General features: G+C 41.6%; 1 protein-coding gene and 1 long non-coding RNA gene across 2 annotated transcripts; one reads left to right on the forward strand and one right to left on the reverse strand.

Annotated features, from left to right (window-relative positions):
* Positions 1 to 348: 348 nt before the first annotated feature.
* LOC134224108 (transmembrane protein 169) lies at positions 349 to 26,330 on the forward strand. Its single transcript, XM_062703354.1, has 3 exons — positions 349 to 652; positions 968 to 1,430; positions 17,153 to 26,330. The coding sequence occupies exons 1-3, from the start codon at positions 488 to 490 to the stop codon at positions 17,761 to 17,763; spliced, it is 1,239 nt and encodes a 412-aa protein (XP_062559338.1). The 5' UTR covers positions 349 to 487; the 3' UTR covers positions 17,764 to 26,330.
* Positions 6,973 to 7,878, reverse strand: LOC134224111 (uncharacterized). Its single transcript, XR_009982846.1, has 2 exons — positions 7,562 to 7,878; positions 6,973 to 7,427 (listed from the first exon to the last, which is right to left on the reverse strand). It is a non-coding gene; the product is annotated as an uncharacterized LOC134224111 (long non-coding RNA).
* Positions 26,331 to 26,365: the final 35 nt, after the last annotated feature.

Below are 26,365 nucleotides of genomic sequence, written 5' to 3' on the forward strand. Positions count from 1 at the left end.
GATCCGTGCGCCTATGTCGATTTTGGAATTTCCGTCTGACGCCCTGACGCCATTTGGCTACCAAGATATTGGCAGTGAACATAAAGCCTTTTCGTTACACCTTTGGTGTACGAGAAAGGGAAAATTTTGTTTTTAAATTACTTGTAGTTAACGAATGTCTACTGTGTAGGATTGATCATATAAAAATGTTTCGCAAACCTATTTACGATTTATGAACTTCGTCACCACCAATTCCATTTTATTTAGTACCATGGTAGTAGCAACTCCTAAACGCTCCTTTCTGCTTTGAACTATACTTATCTGCGGCTGCCTGGTTCTGTATTCGACCACCATCAGTCGCTTGCCACACTCCCACAATGGCAGTCTGACTTTCTCTCTGGTGAAGCTTTTCCCTATTAATTGTAGCACTAGCTTAGCATAGAAGTAATTACACCTTTGTTGCATAAAGTGATAGATCTAGATGTGAGTCTTTTGTTGCGGAAAAACAATGGTGGGCCACGGCGGAGAAGTGCTAGTTCGACCGCCGCAGCTGTCTCCCCATCAATCGAAATCATCACAACCAGATTTTCCGGTTTTTATACCTCCACGGAAACGGCAAACCGGAAAGAAAGCATTCCTTAGCAATCACGTGGATCACATTGTTAATTTACAGGTTGGATTCAAGTGTTCGTCAGTTCATTGAAGTCGAAAATTTCAGTTTGCTACAAAGAATCATTTTTTTCGGGGTGGGTCCACACTGGGACGCTTCTTTATTCTTGTTTTGCATAGTCCCTACTCCCTTCGGCGCTTTGTCGGCTTTGCGCATGCATTGGTTTTGTTTTGACGTCTCATGCCTAGAATGCATCCCTTCGGGGTGGTTTGCATGGGGTGGTTGATGATAGGAACGTGTTTGTATGCCACTGAATGTATGAATGGGCGAGCGGTAGACATAATAAAGCAACACGTGCTCTCTCCGGTATCTTTGTAGGGCAATAAAAAAGACTGGGATTTGTCAGTGGAACGAGAGGAGGACGTACATAGAACAAAACGCTGGAACAGCGATGAAATAATCGAAATCAATGGCAGCAAATGTAGCAGCCGAGGAGAGCATTTGGACGAAGATGATGATCTGAACGAACTGCAGCAGTTTCATCCGTTGAAAGATAGTTCGACGGTAACACCAAGCAGTATATCAGAAAGCAGTTTAGATAGAAAATCTAGCAAGTCTCATGAGCTGCTCACCGGAAGCGAAAGGCGTTCGAAGAAACGCGTCAATATAAGGACTGATGTGGATGAAATAAGTAGCAGACAATCGCCGTCTGCTGTATGTAATTATGAAGACTTGGAATCTGGAGAGACCAGTGTGTTGAATGCTGACATGGACCAATACAGCCTAGATCGGTACAACAGCAGGCGTTCGATGTCACCAGATAATTATTTGACTCTGACCGGTATGTTTTATTTATATAGTAAATGTATTATCCATATTGTTCATCCTAAGCTGAAAAGTGAACACCTATTATACTGTTTGTAACCATATATTTGTCACATACTATTTTTTACCAGTTCGTTTATTTATTTGGATCAATTGTTTAACAAAAAACTCTACGGAGTCGAAAACATTGGATATAATATTACAAATTATTCCGATGAAGTATCAGAAGTTTCTCTGCGGGATGTCTTCTTTGGTGGGGATCGGTCTAATGATCCTACCGTAGTAAAATTTTCTCGCCGCTGACTCGTCGCTTGCGCTAGTTTCTTTTTCTCTTCTTCCTCTTTCATTTTCCTGTAATGGTTGATGTAGTTCAGTACTCCCTTCTTCACAAACCAGATTCGATCTGTTTTGTTTTTGAACATCATTGTTTCCGCTAGCTTCTCACGTTCCACCATCGAATCGGGTATTTCGAATGTTTCCGTTCGTTCCGTAGTGCCAGTGTCCAATTCAACTACATCTTCCTCTGGCACTTCGATGACATCATTCTTCGTTCCTTCCGTTGATGTTTTCCCGGATGCTGCTTCGAAGCCGATAACGACCCCGGAGTATTCATTCCGGCCGTATGTTCCTTCCGCTGGTTTCTTTTTTTCTTTTGTGGACACGCATCCTTCCGATGACCTTCTGCTCGGCACATAAAGCATTTGTTTCTCAATTCCTGGTACAGCAACAGTTCGCTAACTGGGCACTTTTTAACTGCCCCATAAAACATTTGACAGATGGGAAATTTCCTGATACACCGACGAAGTCGGGTGCCGACGAAACCAACCGATTTTATCACCAACGAAATCGGGTGTCGACGAAAACAATTGTTTTTATCACCGACGAAACCGGGTGTCAACCAAGGGGTCGACGAAACCAACCGTTTTTATCACCGACGTAATCGGGTGATGTGAAAATCAACCTTCATGAATGCCAACTAAATCTGGTGCCGACTAAATCATTGGTATGGATGATAGGCATTATTTCGATCGACGTATCAATCAATCGATTATGTAGTGTTTATATAGCAGTTTTATTCGGGATATTGATTGAAAGATAACATTTGCTTAGCGTTTTGTTTACTTATAAAGCAGTTGTTATTATTGCACCAAGTAAAATTTAAAAAAATAGTAGTGCTGTCCAATGAGCAGCTCGAAGTAGCTCGAAGTTGTTCCTGTCACGCTCATGCCCGTTTGTTGACAAAAAAGAACGAGCAGGACAGGAACAACTTCGAGCTACTCAACTGCTCGATAATTTCTTTGATAATCGAATATCTTTCACGTAAGTTACAAAATTTAGTGTAGTACGATGGTCATATTATTTCAGTGTGAAATTTGGTCGGTACCTAATACCACAAGCGAAAAATCGCACTGAAAAGTTTCGCATATTTTTTGAATACTTATCTTTAACTGATTTGCTCGCAGCAGGTTGCATTCGATTAGGAATCATATCCTATTGTTTCCTGCGGTAAATTGGCCGTATCATGGGCTCTGAAGCTATGGCTAAAATACAATTGTTGATCTCAGGCTGAAAACCTCTTGAAACTCGCAATAAAAAAACAATTTTCGATTCTAGAAACTCTTAAAAAAATCTCTGCCAGATTATGGGAGCTGAATGAAACAATTTTCGAAGCCATTCGATCTTCAGACAGAACCAATCTGTTGATAATGGGCTAGTCATGACCAGTTTTCTGCATACTCTCTGTAAGTTAAAGTTCGATGTTTTCTTCAAAAATAATATTGTGAATTGTCGTGTGTATTAGTTTTAATGTTTGTATTACCTAATAAATCTACTTTTTTATTTGCGTTTATTTTTCGTCGTACGTGCGAAAGACAGCCATCGACGCCAGGAAAATTACTCTCACCCCTGGACCCTACATATTGTACTCATCAACACATAAGCCGGGACCTATGGCGGAAGGCGTGACCAAAAATTTACCGTCTCAACTGATGCCAACGGTGCCGAGTAGAATCCAGGCATACTGGAAAGTTAGTCAGTCCGATGTACTTAGTGTTGCACGCCTTGCAACTCTCCTGGCTCCTCTAACACCGAGCCTCTAGTCCTGAGCTCTTCCTCGCCGAACAATTCCTCCTGGCCCAATCCGTTGCCCGTACAAATGGCCTCTATCCGACGTTTGCACCGAGGTTTGCACAACACCCTCTGTTGACCAGCTCCTGAATGTTCCGACGCTCCTCCTGGACTCTTGCTGACCAGCCAGCATCCTACCGTCACACACTACCTGATATTCCAACAAATAAAATCGATCTATTTAATAAAAATAAATCACCCTATTTCATCAGGTTGCGTTTGTTTTCGTTTTAATCACCCGTTTTATTACTTACTTTAGTAGATCAAAAACAACCGATTTCATCGGGAATCGTCTACTTTTTATTAGAATGTAATTTAACTAATCGAGCAATTTACTTGCTTTTCATCAGCCGATTTCGTCGGCTATATTTTATTATTAAACTGAACCAGTTGATTAATCAACCGATATCGTCGGTTATATTTTCTTATTTAATTGAATTAGTTGATTAATCATGCGATTCTCTAGATTTTGATCGGTCGATTTCGTCGGTTTAATTGCTTTTTTGTGCTAAACTACGTTAACCGATTAATCTGCCAACTAAATTGCTTTAAATCTGTTGATTTGGTTAGCCGATTTAATATATTGTTTAATCGCTAAACGCCCCCAAAGCTCCATAAGCGTCTGTGCAACAAACAACCGATTCGTCGGATACAAAGTAGGCCGATCCAACCGACGAAAACCGACTAAATCGGGGGAATAGTCGGTGGGATGTTTTATGGGGTGGGCGTTCACTAACTGGGCCAAAACCCAGTTAAAAAGCAGTTATCCGTCAAAAACAAAAACAAACACTACCCCATAAAACATCCCACCGACTATTCCCCCGATTTAGTCGGTTTTCGTCGGTTGGATCGGCCTACTTTGTATCCGACGAATCGGTTGTTTGTTGCACAGACGCTTATGGGAGCTTTACAGGGGCGTTTAGCGATTAAACAATATATTAAATCGGCTAACCAAATCAACAGATTTAAAGCAATTTAGTTGGCAGATTAATCGGTTAACGTAGTTTAGCACAAAAAGCAATTAAACCGACGAAATCGACCGATCAAAATCTAGAGAATCGCATGATTAATCAACTAATTCAATTAAATAAGAAAATATAACCGACGATATCGGTTGATTAATCAACTGGTTCAGTTTAATAATAAAATATAGCCGACGAAATCGGCTGATGAAAAGCAAGTAAATTGCTCGATTAGTAATTATATTCTAATAAAAAGTAGACGATTCCCGATGAAATCGGTTGTTTTTGATCTACTAAAGTAAGTAATAAAACGGGTGATTAAAACGAAAAACAAACGCAACCCGATGAAATAGGGTGATTTATTTTTATTAAATAGATCGATTTTATTTGTTGGAATATCAGGTAGTGTGTGACGGTAGGATGCTGGCTGGTCAGCAAGAGTCCAGGAGGAGCGTCGGAACATTCAGGAGCTGGTCAACAGAGGGTGCTGTGCAAACCTCGGTGCAAACGTCGGATAGAGGCCATTTGTACGGGCAACGGATTGGGCCAGGAGGAATTGTTCGGCGAGGAGGAGCTCAGGACTAGAGGCTCGGTGTTAGGAGGAGCCAGGAGAGTTGCAAGGCGTGCACACTAAGTACATCGGACTGACTAACTTTCCAGTATGCCTGGATTCTACTCGGCACCGTTGGCATCAGTTGAGACGGTAAATTTTTGGTCACGCCTTCCGCCATAGGTCCCGGCTTATGTGTTGATGAGTACAATATGTAGGGTCCAGGGGTGAGAGTAATTTTCCTGGCGTCGATGGCTGTCTTTCGCACGTACGACGAAAAATAAACGCAAATAAAAAAGTAGATTTATTAGGTAATACAAACATTAAAACTAATACACACGACAATTCACAATATTATTTTTGAAGAAAAACATCGAACTTTAACTTACAGAGAGTATGCAGAAAACTGGTCATGACTAGCCCATTATCAACAGATTGGTTCTGTCTGAAGATCGAATGGCTTCGAAAATTGTTTCATTCAGCTCCCATAATCTGGCAGAGATTTTTTTAAGAGTTTCTAGAATCAAAAATTGTTTTTTTATTGCGAGTTTCAAGAGGTTTTCAGCCTGACATCAACAATGTATTTTAGCCATAGCTTCAGAGCCCATGATACGGCCAATTTACCGCAGGAAACAATAGGATATGATTCCTAATCGAATGCAACCTGCTGCGAGCAAATCAGTTAAAGATAAGTATTCAAAAAATATGCGAAACTTTTCAGTGCGATTTTTCGCTTGTGGTATTAGGTACCGACCAAATTTCACACTGAAATAATATGGCCATCGTACTACACTAAATTTTGTAACTTACGTGAAAGATATTCACACTAATGCTGTCCAATGAGCAGCTCGAAGTAGCTCGAAGTTGTTCCTGTCCTGCTCGTTCTTTTTTGTCAACAAACGGGCATGAGCGTGACAGGAACAACTTCGAGCTACTTCGAGCTGCTCATTGGACAGCACTACTATTTTTTAAAATTTTACTTGGTGCAATAATAACAACTGCTCTATAAGTAAACAAAACGCTAAGCAAATGTAATCTATCAATCAATATCCCGATTAAATCTGCTATATAAACACTACTTAATCGATTGATTGATACGTCGATCGAAATAATGCCTAAGAGCCACCCGACTAAATATATCATCCATACCAATGATTTAGTCGTCACCAGATTTAGTTGGCATTCATGAAGGTTGATTTTCACATCACCCGATTACGTCGGTGATAAAAACGGTTGGTTTCGTCGACCCCTTGGTTGATACCCGGTTTCGTCGGTGATAAAAACAGTTGGTTTCGTCGACACCCGATTTCGTTGGTGATAAAATCGGTTGGTTTCGTCGGCACCCGACTTCGTCGGTGTATCAGGAAATTTCCCATCTGTCAAATGTTTTATGGGGCCCCATAAAACATCCCACCGACTATTCCCCCGATTTAGTCGGTTTTCGTCGGTTGGATCGGCCTACTTTGTATCCGACGAATCGGTTGTTTGTTGCACAGACGCTTATGGGAGCTTTACAGGGGCGTTTAGCGATTAAACAATATATTAAATCGGCTAACCAAATCAACAGATTTAAAGCAATTTAGTTGGCAGATTAATCGGTTAACGTAGTTTAGCACAAAAAAGCAATTAAACCGACGAAATCGACCGATCAAAATCTAGAGAATCGCATGATTAATCAACTAATTCAATTAAATAAGAAAATATAACCGACGATATCGGTTGATTAATCAACTGGTTCAGTTTAATAATAAAATATAGCCGACGAAATCGGCTGATGAAAAGCAAGTAAATTGCTCGATTAGTTAAATTACATTCTAATAAAAAGTAGACGATTCCCGATGAAATCGGTTGTTTTTGATCTACTAAAGTAAGTAATAAAACGGGTGATTAAAACGAAAAACAAACGCAACCCGATGAAATAGGGTGATTTATTTTTATTAAATAGATCGATTTTATTTGTTGGAATATCAGGTAGTGTGTGACGGTAGGATGCTGGCTGGTCAGCAAGAGTCCAGGAGGAGCGTCGGAACATTCAGGAGCTGGTCAACAGAGGGTGTTGTGCAAACCTCGGTGCAAACGTCGGATAGAGGCCATTTGTACGGGCAACGGATTGGGCCAGGAGGAATTGTTCGGCGAGGAGGAGCTCAGGACTAGAGGCTCGGTGTTAGGAGGAGCCAGGAGAGTTGCAAGGCGTGCACACTAAGTACATCGGACTGACTAACTTTCCAGTATGCCTGGATTCTACTCGGCACCGTTGGCATCAGTTGAGACGGTAAATTTTTGGTCACGCCTTCCGCCATAGGTCCCGGCTTATGTGTTGATGAGTACAATATGTAGGGTCCAGGGGTGAGAGTAATTTTCCTGGCGTCGATGGCTGTCTTTCGCACGTACGACGAAAAATAAACGCAAATAAAAAAGTAGATTTATTAGGTAATACAAACATTAAAACTAATACACACGACAATTCACAATATTATTTTTGAAGAAAAACATCGAACTTTAACTTACAGAGAGTATGCAGAAAACTGGTCATGACTAGCCCATTATCAACAGATTGGTTCTGTCTGAAGATCGAATGGCTTCGAAAATTGTTTCATTCAGCTCCCATAATCTGGCAGAGATTTTTTTAAGAGTTTCTAGAATCGAAAATTGTTTTTTTATTGCGAGTTTCAAGAGGTTTTCAGCCTGAGATCAACAATTGTATTTTAGCCATAGCTTCAGAGCCCATGATACGGCCAATTTACCGCAGGAAACAATAGGATATGATTCCTAATCGAATGCAACCTGCTGCGAGCAAATCAGTTAAAGATAAGTATTCAAAAAATATGCGAAACTTTTCAGTGCGATTTTTCGCTTGTGGTATTAGGTACCGACCAAATTTCACACTGAAATAATATGGCCATCGTACTACACTAAATTTTGTAACTTACGTGAAAGATATTCACACTAATGCTGTCCAATGAGCAGCTCGAAGTAGCTCGAAGTTGTTCCTGTCCTGCTCGTTCTTTTTTGTCAACAAACGGGCATGAGCGTGACAGGAACAACTTCGAGCTACTTCGAGCTGCTCATTGGACAGCACTACTATTTTTTAAAATTTTACTTGGTGCAATAATAACAACTGCTCTATAAGTAAACAAAACGCTAAGCAAATGTAATCTATCAATCAATATCCCGATTAAATCTGCTATATAAACACTACTTAATCGATTGATTGATACGTCGATCGAAATAATGCCTAAGAGCCACCCGACTAAATATATCATCCATACCAATGATTTAGTCGTCACCAGATTTAGTTGGCATTCATGAAGGTTGATTTTCACATCACCCGATTACGTCGGTGATAAAAACGGTTGGTTTCGTCGACCCCTTGGTTGACACCCGGTTTCGTCGGTGATAAAAACAATTGTTTTCGTCGACACCCGATTTCGTTGGTGATAAAATCGGTTGGTTTCGTCGGCACCCGACTTCGTCGGTGTATCAGGAAATTTCCCATCTGTCAAATGTTTTATGGGGTAGGCTGCGAGGGGAGTCTAAATGGTATATTTTTGTCGTTTCATGTAAACATTGATCATAACAATGCATCGTAAAGGCTCTCCCAGACCTAAGCGATTTCATCGCCGCGACGGCGATGAAGTAGTCGCCGCGATTTTATCGTTGGGTCGCTGCAGGCAATGTTCTATTTACGCTTCCATACCAACGGCGACAGAATCGCTGTCGCCAAGAAATAGAAACGCGTCGCGACTGTCGCGTCGCGTGTGTTTGGTGGAACCTTAAATCCCCTCGACAGCCCAGTTAAAAAGCGGCACTCGTTAACTGGAGTGATGTTTTAGCCCAGTTAGCGAATGGATGCTGTATAATACATTCCCCTTCCAATTCGACACTTCCAACGATAAAGGAATCTCTTTCTTCACATCGATATATACACCACTCACTCCGGTGAACATATGATCCAGACCTAAGTTTGGCGGGAATTTTTCCCGGACCACGCGATCTACTTCCCCGTACTCCGCAAGACGCTGTTTTAGGTCGTTATCCGGTAGCTCTGGGGGTAAGTCGAATACTCGGATGTAGTGTACGTTGCTACCAGCAAACATCATATTCACTGCCACTGTAATCCCGCTAGAATACTGGAATTTTCGCGGTCCCGTATTCTTTCTTATTCCTGATTCCTTATGATTCCTGCATTGCATCCAACGAAACGAATTTCACGAACAGCGGACGATCCGTCGCTGTTTTACATACCGTTTCCATGAGGGATACTTCGGTATCCAGTTGTCACCCGGCAATCTCCACCCATGTTGGTCGGGGAGCGGTAGGTGGGAAACGAAACGGAACGGTATTGATTGTCATTTCGCACGTTCTAATCAACCGAAGTGAGGGAATTTTACGAACGATAACGAATGAAGGAAAGCAATAAACAATGCTGCCTGGTAGGTACCTACAGTGCCAGCCCGAAAACAATCCTGCTGCTACACATCCGCGTGCGACGAGAGCAAAATAACAACTGATGTCCCATACTTTGCTTGGTTTCTTATTCATTTGGTACATATATGCGGATTGCGGGTATACCCCGTTAGGCATAATGGACGTTAAGCCTAATGTACATTAGGCGTAAAATGACCCTACGCAAAGCCCATGACATAAAGAAGGCAGAATTATGCCTAACGTCGCGAACCCCATATATGCGATTACAGGTAGCATATGCACTGTGCGTACATGAATGGGCGTAGGGTTCGTTTACAAATTACGTAAGACTAAATTTGGAGATTTTGAACCCCCACCCACCCCCTAGATCGCTGCAGGCAATGTTCCATTTACCCTTCTATACCAACGGCAACATAATCGCAGCCGCTTTTTGTAGAGAAGGTTTACTTTTTTGTATGAATCGTAACACTGGTTGTTAGCCCGTGATTAACTAAAATCTTTTGAATTGAACTATGGATGGCTGACTGGGATTGGTCAACTATTCTCGCTGTGCAGTAGCTCAATTACTATAAATATAAATAAGGGCACCGGGCACGTGCTAGTACCAAAATGATATTGGTTATTTAGAGACCTCTAGTTATTATTTCTGTGATGCTATAGCCCAATCCTGTGTCTCCTTCAAAGATGTAACGTTCATTCATTCATTTATTTAGTTAACATCTAAACAGATAACACTGAATCAACAATTTGACGCCACAATGCACGGTTCGAGGCCGCATCTCTCCATCCTCGGATACGCCCCACGCTCGCCAAGTCGTTCTGCACCTGGTCTGCCCATCTCGCTCGCTGCGCTCCACGCCGTCTCGTACCTGCTGGATCGGAAGCGAACACCATCTTTGCAGGGTTGCTGTCCGGCATTCTTGCAACATGTCCTGCCCATCGTACCCTTCCGGCTTTAGCTACCTTCTGGATACTGGGTTCGCCGTAGAGTTGGGCGAGCTCATGGTTCATTCTTCGCCGCCACACACCGTCTTCTTGCACACCGCCAAAGATGGTCCTAAGCACCCGTCTCTCGAATACTCCGAGTGCTTGCAAGTCCTCCTCGAGCATTGTCCATGTTTCATGTCCGTAGAGGACTACCGGTCTTATTAGCGTCTTGTACATGACACATTTAGTGCGGTGGCGAATCTTTTTCGAATCTTTTCCTTCGTATTTCACGACTAACGTTGTTGTCAGCCGTTAGCAAGGATCCGAGGTAGACGAATTCCTCGACCACCTCGAGGGTATCCCCGTCTATCGTAACACTGCTTCCCAGGCGGGCCCTGTCGCGCTCGGTTCCGCCCACAAGCATGTACTTTGTCTTTGACGTATTCACTACCAGTCCAACTTTTGTTGCTTCATTTTCCAGGCGGATGTACAGTTCTGCCACCTTTGCAAATGTTCGGCCGACAATGTCCATGTCATCCGCGAAGCAAATAAATTGACTGGATCTGTTGAAAATCGTACCCCGGCTGTTACACCCGGCTCTCCGCATGACACCTTCCAGCGCAATGTTGAACAACAGGCACGAAAGTCCATCACCTTGTCTTAGTCCCCGGCGCGATTCGAATGAACTGGAGTGTTCGCCCGAAATCTTCACACAGTTTTGCACACCATCCACCGTTGCTTTGATCAGTCTGGTAAGCTTCCCAGGGAAGCTGTTCTCGTCCATAATTTTCCATAGCTCTACGCGGTCTATACTGTCGTATGCCGCCTTGAAATCAACGAACAGATGGTGCGTTAGGGACCTGGTATTCACGGCATTTTTGAAGGATTTGCCGTACAGTAAAGATCTGGTCCGTTGTCGAGCGGCCGTCAACGAAGCCGGCTTGATAACTTCCACGAACTCGTTCACTAATGGTGACAGACGACGGAAGATGATCTGGGATATCACTTTGTAGGCGGCATTAAGGATGGTGATCGCTCGAAAGTTCTCACACTCCAGTTTGTCGCCTTTCTTGTAGATGGGGCATATAACCCCTTCCTTCCACTCCTCCGGTAGCTGTTCGGTTTCCCAGATTCTGACTATCAGTTTGTGCAGGCAAGTGGCCAGCTTTTCCGGGCCCATCTTGATGAGCTCAGCTCCGATACCATCCTTACCAGCTGCTTTATTGGTCTTTAGCTGTTGAATGGCATCCTTAACTTCCCTCAAGGTGGGGGCTGGTTGGCTTCCATCGTCCGCTGAACTGACGTAGTCATCTCCTCCGCTGCCTTGACTTTCACTGCCTGTACTCTCAGCGCCATTCAGATGTTCCTCGTAGTGCTGCTTCCACCTTTCGATCACCACACGTTCGTCCGTCAAGATGCTCCCATCCTTATCCCGGCACATTTCGGCTCGCGGCACGAAGCCTTTGCGGGATGCGTTGAGCTTCTGATAGAACTTGCGTGTATCTTGAGAACGGCACAGCTGTTCCATCTCCTCGCACTCCGCTTCTTCCAGGCGGCGTTTCTTCTCCTGAAAAAGGCGGGTCTGTTGTCTCCGCTTCCGTCTATAACGTTCCACGTTCTGCCGGGTACCTTGCTGCAGCGCGACCGCCCGCGCTGCGTCCTTCTCCTCCAGAATCTGTCTGCACTCTTCGTCGAACCAATCGTTCCGTCGACTTCGACCCATATACCCGACGTTGTTCTCCGCTGCGTCGTAAATGGCTGCTTTAACTGTACTCCAGCAGTCCTCAAAAGGGCCCCATCGAGCTCGCCCTCTTCCGGCAACGCTGCCTCGAGATGCTGCGCGTATGTAGTGGCGACATCAGGTTGCTTCAGTCGCTCTAGGTCGTACCGCGGCGGTCGTCGGTACCGAACATTGTTGATGACGGATAGTTTTGGGCGCAGTTTAACCATCACCAGATAGTGGTCCGAGTCGATGTTAGCGCCACGATATGTCCTGACGTCGATAATGTCGGAGAAGTGCCGTCCATCAATCAGAACGTGGTCGATTTGTGATTCTGTCTGCAGTGGTGATCTCCAGGTGTACCGATACGGGGGCTGTGTTGGAAGTAGGTGCTACGAATGGCCATATTCTTGGAGGCGGCGAAATCAATTAGTCGTAGGCCGTTTTCGTTCGTCAGCCGGTGAGCGCTGAACTTTCCAATAGTCGGTCTAAACTCCTCCTCTGATGTAACGAGATTGTAACGTATTGACAGTTGATTCATGAAAAATAACCTATCAATATTTAGGAGCTTAACTGATTTAGATTTTAGATGAAATACCGGATATTGAACGATCACATTCGAACACGAGTGTAAACTACTCAAATTTAATAGCCACAATGAACAATCATTATGTGTTGTCAAGCACATATTTAAAAAAAAAAATTCGGATGTTTTTAGACTTTTTCAGGAAAATCCAAAGAATTTCTTCAGATCTTTTATCCAATTTCCCAACTAACATTTAATGTCAATGTAGGGGAAAAGCAGGTAAAATGAACAGGGGTGGTAAAATGAACAGTTGGCTATACTAAGATTAAAACACTAAGTAGGCGAATGTTAACCATGCACAAGTTTTCTTTTAAATAACATAAGGTACCTGAGCTAATATTTTGGTTTTGAGACCGAACGAATAGCTATTAATATCCAAAATATCAAAAGAAGCCGTGAATGTTATTTTCAACCATTTTTCCGTATGCTTTAATTCTTAATAAAAGACATCATAAAATTGGTTTAAACTACGGCGGCAAATAGGACAACCTTCACAAAGATGTTGCAGGGGTGAATAGTAAAATTTTTGGTTTGCATCGTTATAGGAAGAGTTATTTATCACATGGCATGTATGCAGGTGAAATGAACACTTGTATCAAACTTATACAAATTTATGTTAAAAGTTGTGCAATTGTGAAGCGGAAGTTCAAGAAACAAACCATATCAAATAATCAAGATAAAACTTTGAATATCTAAATTTAATTTCAAAATAGATGATACTCCAAAACTTTTTTTCTTCTTTTTATTACTTTGATAATTAAGAGCTTTTCAAAAGATATACCAGATTTTTCAAAACGCTCTCGTAATCTTAATTGGTTATATTTACGGTGCTGGAGTTGAAAAAATGAAAATTAAATGTTATAAAAGGGTTTTAGAATCGATGTTCATTTTACCACCAGGAAGTGTTCATTTTACCCGCACTATTTTTGTACATACGAAATTTCGATGTTTTTTATTTCGAAGAAAAACTATGTAAAACGATGTTTATTAGCGAAAACAATGTTCAGTGCAATAAGAATAGTGCATATAAGAATAGAAAATTAGTTAAATTGTTGGTCTAAGTGGTTAAACTAGCAAGTCATTCTCGTTTTATGATTGAATTCAACGCAGGTCCTTAACGTGTTCATTTTACCACCTTTTCCCCTAAATGTTATTTCAACTCGTCTATACGGCTTCAAGCTGAATATGTGTGCTATACATATGATCAAGAACTTCTATTCAATGCTTTTACCAGCAAATCTGGCGAATCTATTCAGCTGTTTTTGACGAGTCTGCTCAACTATTTTACAGCATATTACACATTTTTTTCTCAATCTTTACTAAACCATTTAGTAATATAATTCCCTTCAATGGCGCTTATTCAGATTTTTTGAATCTGTTAAATAAGTTTTATACAGCCACTGAATTCAACTTGATTAAATATTATTTGAAAGGAGAGTAAATTTCAGAGTTTATTCCATTTCTCAACTCAAACAACAACAACTCAAATATCAATTTTGTTGCTATCTAGATTCGAACTCCCGATCTCCTGATTCAATGGCCGCTGCTCTGTCATCACCGTCACTTAGACCACAGAGAACAGACGTTCATCTTCATTCGCGTGCTTGTGTAAAAGTTTATACTGGTCATTTTAAAGTATGTCGTTATGCCCCCGTTGCGCGGTGCTAGCACAGACAAACAGACATAACACTCGTCAAATTCACATCGTTCACTGATTTACTGGTCAATTCAAATAATCGTTAGTTGGCCAATCGACCACCCGCGGCGCGCGCATCGGATTTGCTCTAGTTTGACGTTTGCTCACTACCGCCATCTGGTTCGTGATTTGCCCAACTAACTGAAATCAACAGATGTCGTTAGTGTTTGAACGACGATGAATTTGATGAGTAAATGTTCAATGTGTTATGTCTGTTTGTCTGTGGTGCTAGTGTGCTGATAAATATGGTTAAAATTTGCCGTGTTTTACTTTTAAGCGCTAGTGTTCATTCCGAATTGCTCCCAGGCTCGCTCCTAGGTGGCAGCACTACATTGTTTATGAAGTGTATGCCAACGCCATCACTTAGTGGAATTCAGTTTTTATGTCGGCAGCCTGCGTTGGCGGCGCTGAGGTGCGATTTAAATTTTTACACACGTTTTTAACGAAATTTTGTTCGAGCATCCATGTCTGTTCTCTGTGCTTAGACATACGTAAATAACAATAAAAATTATGGTTGTGCTTCTTCGCATACCCTATAGGTTGTTTCACTAGCGCTATTTTCAGATTCATGCTGTATAAACGTTAGAAAGATGCCTACATGCTGCTTTCAGCACATAAGCTTAAAAATTATGCTTTCAGCATTATTTCAACCATTATTCAAACATCTATCAGCATGTTCTGTTGGCTAACTTTTATGCATCATCAATCGCTGAAATTGTTTTTAGGCAACATTTTCTCGATCTGTATAGATGCTACTCTGCTACTAATCGTTTAACAGTAGCCGTCAACAGAAATATCGCTTCTAAATGGTTTACTTTCTTACGCTATCTGCTAGCATTAATGACAGCGCTTTGTCAGTTGCTATAAGAGCAGGTGAATACCTTTGTAGCTGCATTACCGAAATCAATAGCTCATACACAGCTCCGGCAACAAAAATCAAATGTAAACATTGCGGTTTTGACATTCCATACTGATAAGCTATTAAAAGAAGCAGTATAAGGTTTACTTAAACGTTGTGTAATCTTCAAAGATACAGAAGTAGCCTGAAAGCTTCGTTAGTTCATTTATAGCGCCATTACGCTATATTGTTAGTGCTATAACAACAGCGAAAACGTTTTCATTGTGAATGCTACCCACCGTAATATGGGAAGTTGCTAACAAGCAACTCAGTTACATACATGAGCTCTTAACCGATAAGCTTTGTTGCTAATTCAGACAGAGCTGTTTTATGACTATATGAAAGCTGCATAAACGATAAAAGATTAAATATATTCAGCACACTGACTAGCTGATAGATATTTGGATAATAGTCGAGTTGAAGTTTAAGGGATTATTTGCGGAGGCTTTTCTTTTATTCAGCATTGGCTGCTTTTATTCAAATATTATACAGCCAAAGGCTAGAAGTTGAAGCTTTTAGCAACAAAATTGTTAGTTGGGTTATCTTGCTGGGCTAGAGTCAAATCGTTCCATGTTCCTATTCGTGTCCGTTATTTCGTGCAAAGAATCGTTATCGGAGCCAATCCTCCTTGTTGAACAGACACTCGATCAGTCGGGTCAAATTTGTAAATGTATAATTTTTGTCTTTAAGAAAGTAATACACGGACGACTACAGTTTGGAACAATTCTGGGATTTTATTGCGTGATTTAGCTAAAATGTCCACTTGCCATACAACACAGCTCGAAAAATCTGTAGGCACGAAGTTTTCAAGTCATATCATGTCAGCAAGCATCCCAACAGGACCCTGAAACAGAACCTGGTTCCCAAACGTCGTGCAAGAATGCTGTAAGAGAAAGCTCTGACGAAATAAAATGGATGTATTTTGATGGACGATGAAACTAATATTGAATGGACTTTCAGCTCCCGGATACAAGTTTTACCTTACCAAACGGAAGTGTGATGCCCAGGAGGATTAAAATTTGCCTATGCAGACAAGATTGCCCGCAAATTGATGGTTTGGCAAAACATCTGTAGTTGTGGAAAGAAAACTAAGGTTTTCATCACTGGAGCGTCCATAAATAGGCAAGTATACAAGGAGGAGTGTCTTCAGAAGCGATTTTTGCCGTTTATTCAATCACACGACGGTCCGTGATGATTTGGCCTGACTTAGCAAGCTGCCATCACAGATTGGATGTAATGGATTGGTTTGAACCGAATGATATTGACGTTATTGAAAAAACTATCAATTTGGAGTATGCCCAAATTTTCGTCTCATCGAAGAATATTAGGCAATTATCAGAGGTAAACTTAAGAAATGGTGCAAAACAACCAGAAAACCAGCTGACATGGAGAGGTTGTGTGAAATAATGGCAGATCAAGTTGACCGTTCTACTGTGCAAAAAATGATGCATGGTATTGAGAGAAAAATCCCAGAATTCATCCTATATGTCGATGAATAATTTTTCAATATTTTTTCCTTTAAAGTTTACTAAATTACTTGTATAATAAAACCCAAAACACTTTTTTATGTACTTTTTCGGCAAAGAAATGGCTCATTTTGTGCGGCCAAATATTAAATGGATCAAGCTTTAGTTAAAGTACAAAAACTCTTACTCTGATTGTTTCAAGTTAAATAAACACCGGGAAAGTTTGACCAAATTTATCAGGAAAAGCGCGAAAAACCCGGGAATTTGAAAATCAAATTTCAGTGGTCACCCTGGCATGATCATCATGTTGAACACATTACAATGCTGTTTGTTTCAACTTCTTCGTTACATGTTTGTCTCCGTTAATTCGAATTTCAGGAACCATCAAACGTGGCCGAAAGAAAGGACAATCGATGGACGTTCAGTTGAATATTTCCCGCGAAGAGCTCGAGCAAATCAACAAGCAAGCTTTGGCCGCTCACGAAGAAGTATGCCGTACGAAGCGGAATTGTTGCTGCCAGTGCACACTCCGAGCAGGGATCCATATTCTGTTGCTATCCATTATCTGTTTGCCCATCGTCACGCTAACCACTAGCATTTACTCATTCTACATTGGAACCGTCACGTGGTACAACATGTTCACCTACTTCAACGAGGAAAAGTCGTATCTGCATAAATTGCTGATGTCACCGCTCCTGGTTCTCGCTTACCCTTTGGCAATCGTTGTCTGCACACTGGGCCTGGGAGTATACGCTGGCTTGAAGCAGGTTAGTTTGCATTTCACTGCTTGGATAAACGAAATCAGTGACATCGAAAAGGGATTCTACGGGTGGCTGTGCTCCTTTCTGCACTTGTCTGACTGCAGTCCGTACGAAGTGGTTATTCTGACGGATATTTGTCCTCCAGGAGGAACGGGAGTGGCCCCGGATAGACCACTTCAGAGCGAATCAACACAAATCAATTCATCCACCGAGGAGTTATCGTTATAAGATGCAGAAGATGTGTCTCTCTATTAGGTACTCAAATCTACTCTTGATATAAATAAATAATTAGCAGTCATCTTCCCAAACTTTGCAGTTAGTTCATTTGTAGCTTCTACCTTAGCACACGTGTAATAGTTGAACTCAATGTGAATTGCTCAAAGGTTCGAGGGACCATAATAACTATCGAATTATTTTGCGCTGTGTGCAAAACTTTGACATGATAACCACCCTGGCAGCGGTCCCTATTGTAACATTATTTGATCATTTTTAGAACATTTTTTACATAACCCTGATCAATAATCTCATTTTTTTTTTTTATCACTGCCGAAAACATAATTCGCGAAAATTCCATTAGAACAGATCCGGCAATATGAAATAAGTTTGTGCTGTTTATGAAGGATAAAGTAGATTTTTGGATTACTTTATAAATTGTAAAGCTGGGCGGTTCAAAACGGTGCGTATCATGGAGTAAAGAAATGGCACTTTCAGCAATCGTACCAGGGAAACATAAACTGTTAGGCCTTTTGAACAATGTTGTCCTTAGAGTAATTCACTAAATGTTGAGTGATCAACAATAGGTGAAAATTTCCCCTTCTACATTTTATGATTTCGCCTATTTTCTTTAATTTAAACGGAGAGCAGCTAATAGACAATAAAAAAATGGATACAGTAGGTACATGGTTGCAGGTAAAGGGCAATGATGGTATTGAAGTGGCACTTGATGGAAATGCATTTGAAAGCAATGAAGACTTATGTGAAATTTGAAGACAAAGACAGGAAAGTTAGTTAGCTAGCGAACAATGCTATAATATTGTGTGGGGCAAAAAAAGTATCTCAAAGAAGAAAGTCAACAACTTTATGCTTTTTCATCTACCACTCGTATTCTTGTTTACGTGCAAACGCATTTTTTAACGACAGTTGTTGCGCCACCATTGCTGCGTGGTAAGACTGGTATGCGGTAACTTTTCCTTGCGATAGGTAAGTAACTGCACATCCGGTCCAATGGATTTTTTCTCTCATTTCAGTTTTAAGGAAAACATTATTTCGATTCCAAATTTAAAAAAAAAAAACCTTTTCTGATTAATAAAAATTTATTAGTTGGTAGTGAAGCCGGGGCACTATTGTTCTTCTGACATCAGCTAGCGTGAGAGGATACGATCTGTCGAGCTTAACTAGGAGGATGTAGTGGATCTTGAAAGTAAGCTCTGTTCAACTTTTATAAAAATCTGCATACATTCAAATTAATTGACTGGATCTGTTGAAAATCGTACTGTTACACCTGGCTCTCCGCATAACACCTTCTAAAACAGAAGGCACGAAAGTCCATCACATTGTCTTAGTCCCCGGCGCGATTCGAACGAACTGGAGTGTTTGTCCGAAATCTTAACAGAGTTTTGCACACCATCTACCGTTGCTTTGATCAGTCTGGTAAGCTTCCCAGAGAAGCTGGACTCGACCATAATTTTCCATAGCAGTACGCAGTCTATACTGTATGCCGCCTTGAAATCAATGAACAGATGGTGCTTTGGGACCTGCTATTCACGGAATTTTTGAAGGATTTGCCGTACAGTAAAGATCTGAACCATTATCGAGTAGCGATCAACGAGGCCGGCTTGAAAACTTCCCACGAACTCATTCACTTTGTAGGCAGCATTAAGGATGGTGATCGCTCGAAAGTTCTCACACTCCAGCTGGTCACCTTTCTTGTAGATGGAGCATATAACCCCTTCCTTTCACTCCTCCGGTAGCTGTTCAGTTTCCCAGATTCTGACTATCAGTTTGTGCAAGCGAGTTGCCAGCTTCCCAGGGCCCATTTTGATGAACTCAGCTCCGATACCATGCTTGCCAGCTGCTTTACTGGTCTTCAGCTGGTAGATGGCATCCTTAACTTTCCTCAAGGAAGGTGGTCTGGTTAGCTTCCATCGTTCGCTGAACTGACGTAGTCATCTCCTCCGCTGCATTGACTTTCACTGCTCAGCGCCATTTGAATGTTCCTCGTATTGCTGCCTCCACCTTTCGATCATCACACGTTCGTCCGTCAAGATTCAAGATGCGACCATCCTTATCCGTGAACATTTCAGTTCGCGGCACGAAGCCTTTGCGAGATGAGCTTCTGATATAAATTGCGTGTTTCTTGAGAACGGCACAACTGTTCCATCTTCTCGCACACCGCTTCTTCAAGGCGGCATTTCTTGTCCTGAAAAGGGCGGCTCTGCTGTCTCCGCTTCCGTCTATAACGTTCCACGTTCTGCCGGGAGCCTTGCTGCAGCGCGACCGTCCGCCTTGCGCCCTTCTCCTCCAGAATATGTCTTCACTCTTCGTCGAACCAATCGTTCCGTCGACTTCGTCCCACATACCCGATGTTGTTCTCCGCTGCGTCGTTAATGGCTGCTTTAACTATATTCTAGCAGTCCTCAAAAGGGGCTCCATCGAGCTTACCCACTCCGGCAACGGTGCCTCGAAATGCTGAGCGTATGCAGTGGCGAAATCAGGTTGCTTCAGTCGCTCTAGGTCGTACCGCGGCGGTCGTCGGTAGCGAACATTGTTGATGACAGATAGTTTTGGGCGCAGTTTAACCATCACCAGATAGTGGTCAGAATCGATGTTAGCGCCATGATATGTCCTGATGTCGATAATGTCGGAGAAGTTCCGTCCATCCGGCGAGTATGCGTTAAGATGAAGTTAAGGGATTTGCAGTTCAACGAACCGAGTTTCCAATCGCTAGTCCCTTTTCGTCGCAGTGCTCTTCGCCGATTGTTCCGGTTCGTACTCTATTGTTGATATTCGTCGCGGAAGTTTTTTTTGCTGGCTTGCAGGGCCTGACACCAAACCCCCTAAATTTCTGGAGGAATCTTCCTCCTTATTTCCGGTGAACCATGGTGCACAGTTTCACTTAAAGTCCCTCGCTGGCACTCGGACGATGATCAGCCGCCTCTTACATGGAGAACAGATGCTGGTGTGAGCCGCCCCTAACATGGAGAACAGACGCTCAGTAAGATTTGCACTTCAGGAGAGGAGCAAACCCTCCCCCCTTCTCTGTTAGCATACGACCATAATTCCCACCGGGCTTGATTACCCGATCTTTTCTACGGTTGCTCGTATCCCGAGCCAGCGCCACAAGGAAGTAGGGATAGGAGATGCTGGGTAAGAGGCTAAGGACCGCGAGATGGGGTCTATTTTATTCCTCTAGGTACGCGAAGTACCACTGGTACGCTTTACTCAGCATTTGCTGAGCCCATTCAATGAACAGCGGAAAGTTTCCGTCTTCGATGCAGCTGAATAACGAAATCGCATTTTTCACCCAAGAGACTTGTCGTCTATTCGCCGATAAATTCTCCAGCGTATATACCAATGCTAGAATAAGTGATAATCAAGCCAAGCCATAAGTGATAATCAAGCTGATAGCAACGTGCCTTTGGTTGGACAAGCGCTTGGTACATTCCATGTGGATGGGGAAAAAACGAACATGAAGCGTATTTTTAAAAACTAATCAAATAATGTCACATCAAGATCTCAGCCGTTAGTAGAACAATTTGAGCGCTAATAGTTTCAAACGAGAGCTAAAGCTTTGTAATTGAGCCCATTGGACTTTTCTGCAATCGGAAATTTGGTTTTAGAGAATATCTTTGAAATGCGAACATGATGCATACTTTAAGAACACTATTGTCACATCACATTCCGCTATCGGACATTTGGTTCCGGAAATTTCGTAATTTTGTGTTCCGGATATTCCTCTGAAATACGAGCGTAAGACATAATATGTTTTTTTTTAACACAAGTATCTCAGTAATTTATATCTGATCAAAGCTCTCTTGGTGACAAAGAAGCCTGGCATGCAGTCTGTGTGTGTTTTTATTGAAAATGATTAACTTTCCAGAAAAAAATCTTTTTTATCCTTGTTCCACCCTAAAATGCCTATAAGATCATTTGGTCGGGGTTCAGTCAAACCGTTCAAAACGGCTTTTTGACTGACTTGTTATATTTTGTGCATAAAAAGAAAACGAAAAGAATTTCATGTCTATTGATGCGTACATTTGTTATAGGATATCCTCAGTAAGGTGGCTCAAAAAACACTTTTTCAAATTTTTTTCATGGGCCGCCCTCTTATTCGGTTCTATTTGATGCCCTGATGCTCTGGACAAAATTTCAGCCAAATCGGTCAACGTTTGGGCGGTGCTAAACTCGTTGGAAATTTCTATGGAAAAATGTATGCAGAAACATCCAAAAACAGTGATTTGCAGTTGGAAGGCACAATTTACGATCAAGAACCATGATACTCATTCAGTTTTTGTAGAATTGTAGAATTAAATACAGAATGTTATGCTGAAAACTGCGAGAAGATTAGAGTTTATTACGCAAAGTTATTAGCATTTTACTGGAGTGTAGTAGGGGTGAATTTATTTCTTTTAAAAGGTAAAAGAAACGAAATTTGCTCAAACCCCACCTTCAGCGAAATGCTAATAACTTAGCCGGGCAAAATCTAATCTTCTCGCGGTTTTCAGCATAACATTCTGTATTTAATTCTACAAGATCTGAATGAGTACCATAGTTCTTCATCGTAAGTTGTGTAGTCCAGCTGCAATTTACTGTTTTTGGATGTTTCTGCATACATTTTACCATATAAACTTCCAACGAGTTTAGCACCGCCCAAACGTTGGCCTATTTGGCTGAAATTTTGACCAGAGCATAAGGGCATCAAATAGAACCGAATAAGAGGGCGGCCCATCAAAAAAATTGAAAAAAGTTTTCCCATACTAATTTGAGCCACCCTAATCCTCAGTTAAGCCGTTGAATGATGTCCGATGCCATTTTTGATTAATTGAATCTGATACAAAAAAAAACTTTGGCAAAAAAATGAAATTTTTCATTGGCGCTTGGTGTTTTGGTAGAACCCCGACCACTTGAAAAATTGACTTTTTATCCGAGGCTCGGATATCCAAGTCATATACTGACCACATGTATGTGTTTTTTACAAGGGTTGAAGGCCTTCAATCCAAAAACCTGAGCAATCAAGGCGAACAACTAAGTTGTGTCGATCCCCACTCCGCGGTCGTGCAACAAATTTCCTGACCCTAATCCTCCAGACTCCCCCCGCGTCGAAGATGGTCCACCAGTTCCGGTAAAAACGAAACTTCGCGCATTGCGCCGACTTCATCTTCGAGTTGCAGTGTTAGATGACTTCCGCACTATGGAGCTCTTCATACCCGAAGCACTTCCTTCTTCTTTACTTCTATCTTCATCAAGTTGGCGATGTCATCCGTCGAATCCGGTTCACCGGTGCCCCGACGACTCGAAGACAAACACTGACTGCTCACTGTGATGAATTTCCCAGCGAACCGACACTTATCCCTGGTCCCTGCTCCATCTACGCTGCAGCTCCGAAAGTATTTGCGTCACGACCACGACTCTGCTGACCGCATTCACGTACCTTATTTGTGACACCTTCGCTCTGCGATGTTGAGAGGCCTTAGGGCAGGTGTTCTTCTACGTGCTTTCACAAACCTCTAGCAATCGAATACCACGTTCTCGACGACGCATGACATGACCACACCGATGCAGATATTGGCGGAAACAGCCGTGTCCGGATAGGAACTGTGTGAGGTAAAAGTTCACCTCTCCATGCTCCCTGTTCACCCACGTCGCGCATTGGGGATGAGCCGGTGGGTCCACCTTCCATTCTCCGCATTGTCCCACATTCGACCATAGCGTTCATCCTCACTGTCTCACATTACTGGTTCCTCTCCGATGGTAGCACTCGATATCCTCTGCGAGGATCTGCAAATTGGAATCATCCCGACGATAACACAAGCTGCCTTCGCAAAATGGTTCTGTAGGCACACGCTACTTAAATGACCATTAGACGAAACACGCTGTGCAGCTTCCTGCGGTTAAGTTCAGTCTTGAACACAACTCCCCAGTCTGGAACTTCGTACCGCAGTATTGAGGATGACGCCTACTACTGCCTTTCGGATCACCTAACTAGTGCTCTGATAATTTTAGCCACCTTTTCACCGCAATAGTCGACATAGGTGTTAAAATTGAACCGGTCATCAATCACTTCTAGATATTTCAGGGTCCGCACCGACGATATGTTGTGCCCTCTGACGGTAATCTGCATCCGCTGAATCACTTTGCAGTTGCTGGCCAGTGCATCACTTCCATTTTGCGATGAGCCAGCTGCAGCTTGACTCCACTCATCCATGTTCCTACTGCGTCGATCGTCTCTGCCACCAGCGTTTCCAGCGACTCACCGGTTATCGTTAGAACAACATCATCTACGAATCCGTAAACTTCTACGCATTTGGGCAACTTTAGCGTTAGCAGCCAGTTATCACGTTCCACAGCGTTGGGCCGAGTATGTAGCCGTGTGGAACGCCCGCCGTCGAATTCTGTCTCGAATTTGTATCGTAAACCAGAATCGGCGATGGCCTCCCAGCTGGCACACTATTAAACGCGTTTACCGCGCAGAACCGAATGACAAAAGAATCTTTTATTATGCCTCTATTTGAAAAAAAAAATAAAAATAAAATAGAAATATAATTGATTTCACCTGGTAGTGATTCTTCCTTGCACGTATTTAGCCAAGACACCAAGACAGGTTTCGATACACCATTTTCTTTTTAACTTTCAAACGAAATGGCATATCGTTATTAAATTTAATAGTGATCAACTAAGCTTTGCCCCCTGTCGAATGCGACTTGTTACGGAAAAATCGGTTAAGGAGTACTTTACTAAAAGATGGCTAATGTTTCTCTTATCTTTTGTGCACTCACACATTATGGGTATTCCAGCCTTATCTAAAAAGTTCGTTGTAGGAGTGATAGCATTTCGAAAAAAAACTTTCTTGTACGCGAAAGGCAAAAATCAAAAAGGTACTGCAATCCAATCCTCCGATCCGGTGTGACAAATACTTAAATCCTTAACTGACCCTCACGACCACATCGACTGGTTTATTGAATGGTCATTAATTGGTCATAATTAATTGGTAATAAATAATTGGTCAGGAATTTACTGACATAAAGGTTCGTCGCTTGTAAACTTTCCATGTTTTTAGGGGAAGAACAGAGGCATCGTAGTGATTCAAACATTAAGCATATGCATCGATGGAAACGCATGGTTGTTTTTCTCTATTTCATTACGAAGCTTACGTCGCCATGAAATTGCAGAATAGCATAAAAACATCGGAACATGTTTCTCACTTATGTTCGAGCAAGAACACAATTGTTTAGTATTTTTGTGTTTATTTAAAATCAAATGTATTCATTCTATTCGAAGACACCACAAAAACTCGTGATTACTCGCGAACAAAATACTGCCATACTTATTGTCTTTTCTCTGTCCATACTCGCGAACAAAGCAAGCACGCGCTCAAAATCGACCGAAGCAGTTTTTTCGACTCACAATGAACATGTTGCCCAATGCTTCATCGTAGAAACCGAGTCGATTTTTTTCTATCAAATATAAGAAAGTGTCCAATCCCCGATTTATAAGAATGACAAGTTAATAACTTTTGAAGCAGTTTTCCAGCCGTACAAGGATCATGTCGTCCATTAAGACACTGTTGAACTGCGGCTCAAAAGACATTATATTTACAACTTTAATAGATATTCCCATTATCGCATTCTTAATCATATAGATTGATCTGTACAATGTCATTCTTGTCTTTATGGTCAGAAGCTATGAAGTATGCGTTCGTTGAATTACTTTGTTTGCCTAAGTTATTGGTTCTTCATGATTTTTGTTCTGTGTCAATACTATCAAAATCAATGTAAGTATGTATGCTTTGTATGTATGCCTTGTAAAAAGTGGAAACTGTTCGTACATTTAGTCTATTTTGTTGTAATTCCTTTGTCAAGGTAGTCTAAGACTATAATAAGACCTGCGTCAAATATGGTGCTTCCACGGTATGAGTTATTGCAACTAGCGTCTTATTTCCTTCAATAGTGGTATTCGAACATCGACTTGTCAGACAGAGTTGTAGAAAAACCTTCGCACTAGAAGTTCGTCATACAACACATTTTGAAATTTAGCCTCTGGAATGAGCTATTGACAAACTACTTAAAACTAAATGATCAAACGCAGATTACTAAATGATCGATAACATCCTTGGAATTGCCTGCTGTAGCTCAAATGGTAAGAGCGTGCAGTATATTGTTAACGTTCAAAGTAAGCTTGACAAATGCAAAGTGCTTGGTTATACAATGTTCGCACTACAGCCTGAATAACATGTTATCCAAATTATCGACAAAAGAAAGCTCATCACGATAGCCGAATAACATGTTACAAGGCCCTAGTGCGAACATAGTATTAAAATGCATTATTGAACGTTAATTGTGCTATGTGTCAGTGAAGTTCACTTTATTTCAAATGCAATCTCTTTCGCCAAATGTGCTTCTGTGAATATCATACAAACTACTCATTTAATTTATACATCACATAATAACAGCAATATCCGAAAAACGAAAAATATACGTTTAGACACATAATCAAATTAGTCAGTGAAATCGTATTTAAGAAATAGTAATCGAAGATAGTAATAATGGTTGAGCGAATAAATATGACTTCTGATCCAATATGCGTTTCTTTTATGTTCAATTTATGAAGAAAA

The sequence above is a fragment of the Armigeres subalbatus genome, chromosome 3 (assembly GCF_024139115.2).
Source record: "Armigeres subalbatus isolate Guangzhou_Male chromosome 3, GZ_Asu_2, whole genome shotgun sequence".
NCBI classification, from domain to species: domain Eukaryota; kingdom Metazoa; phylum Arthropoda; class Insecta; order Diptera; family Culicidae; genus Armigeres; species Armigeres subalbatus.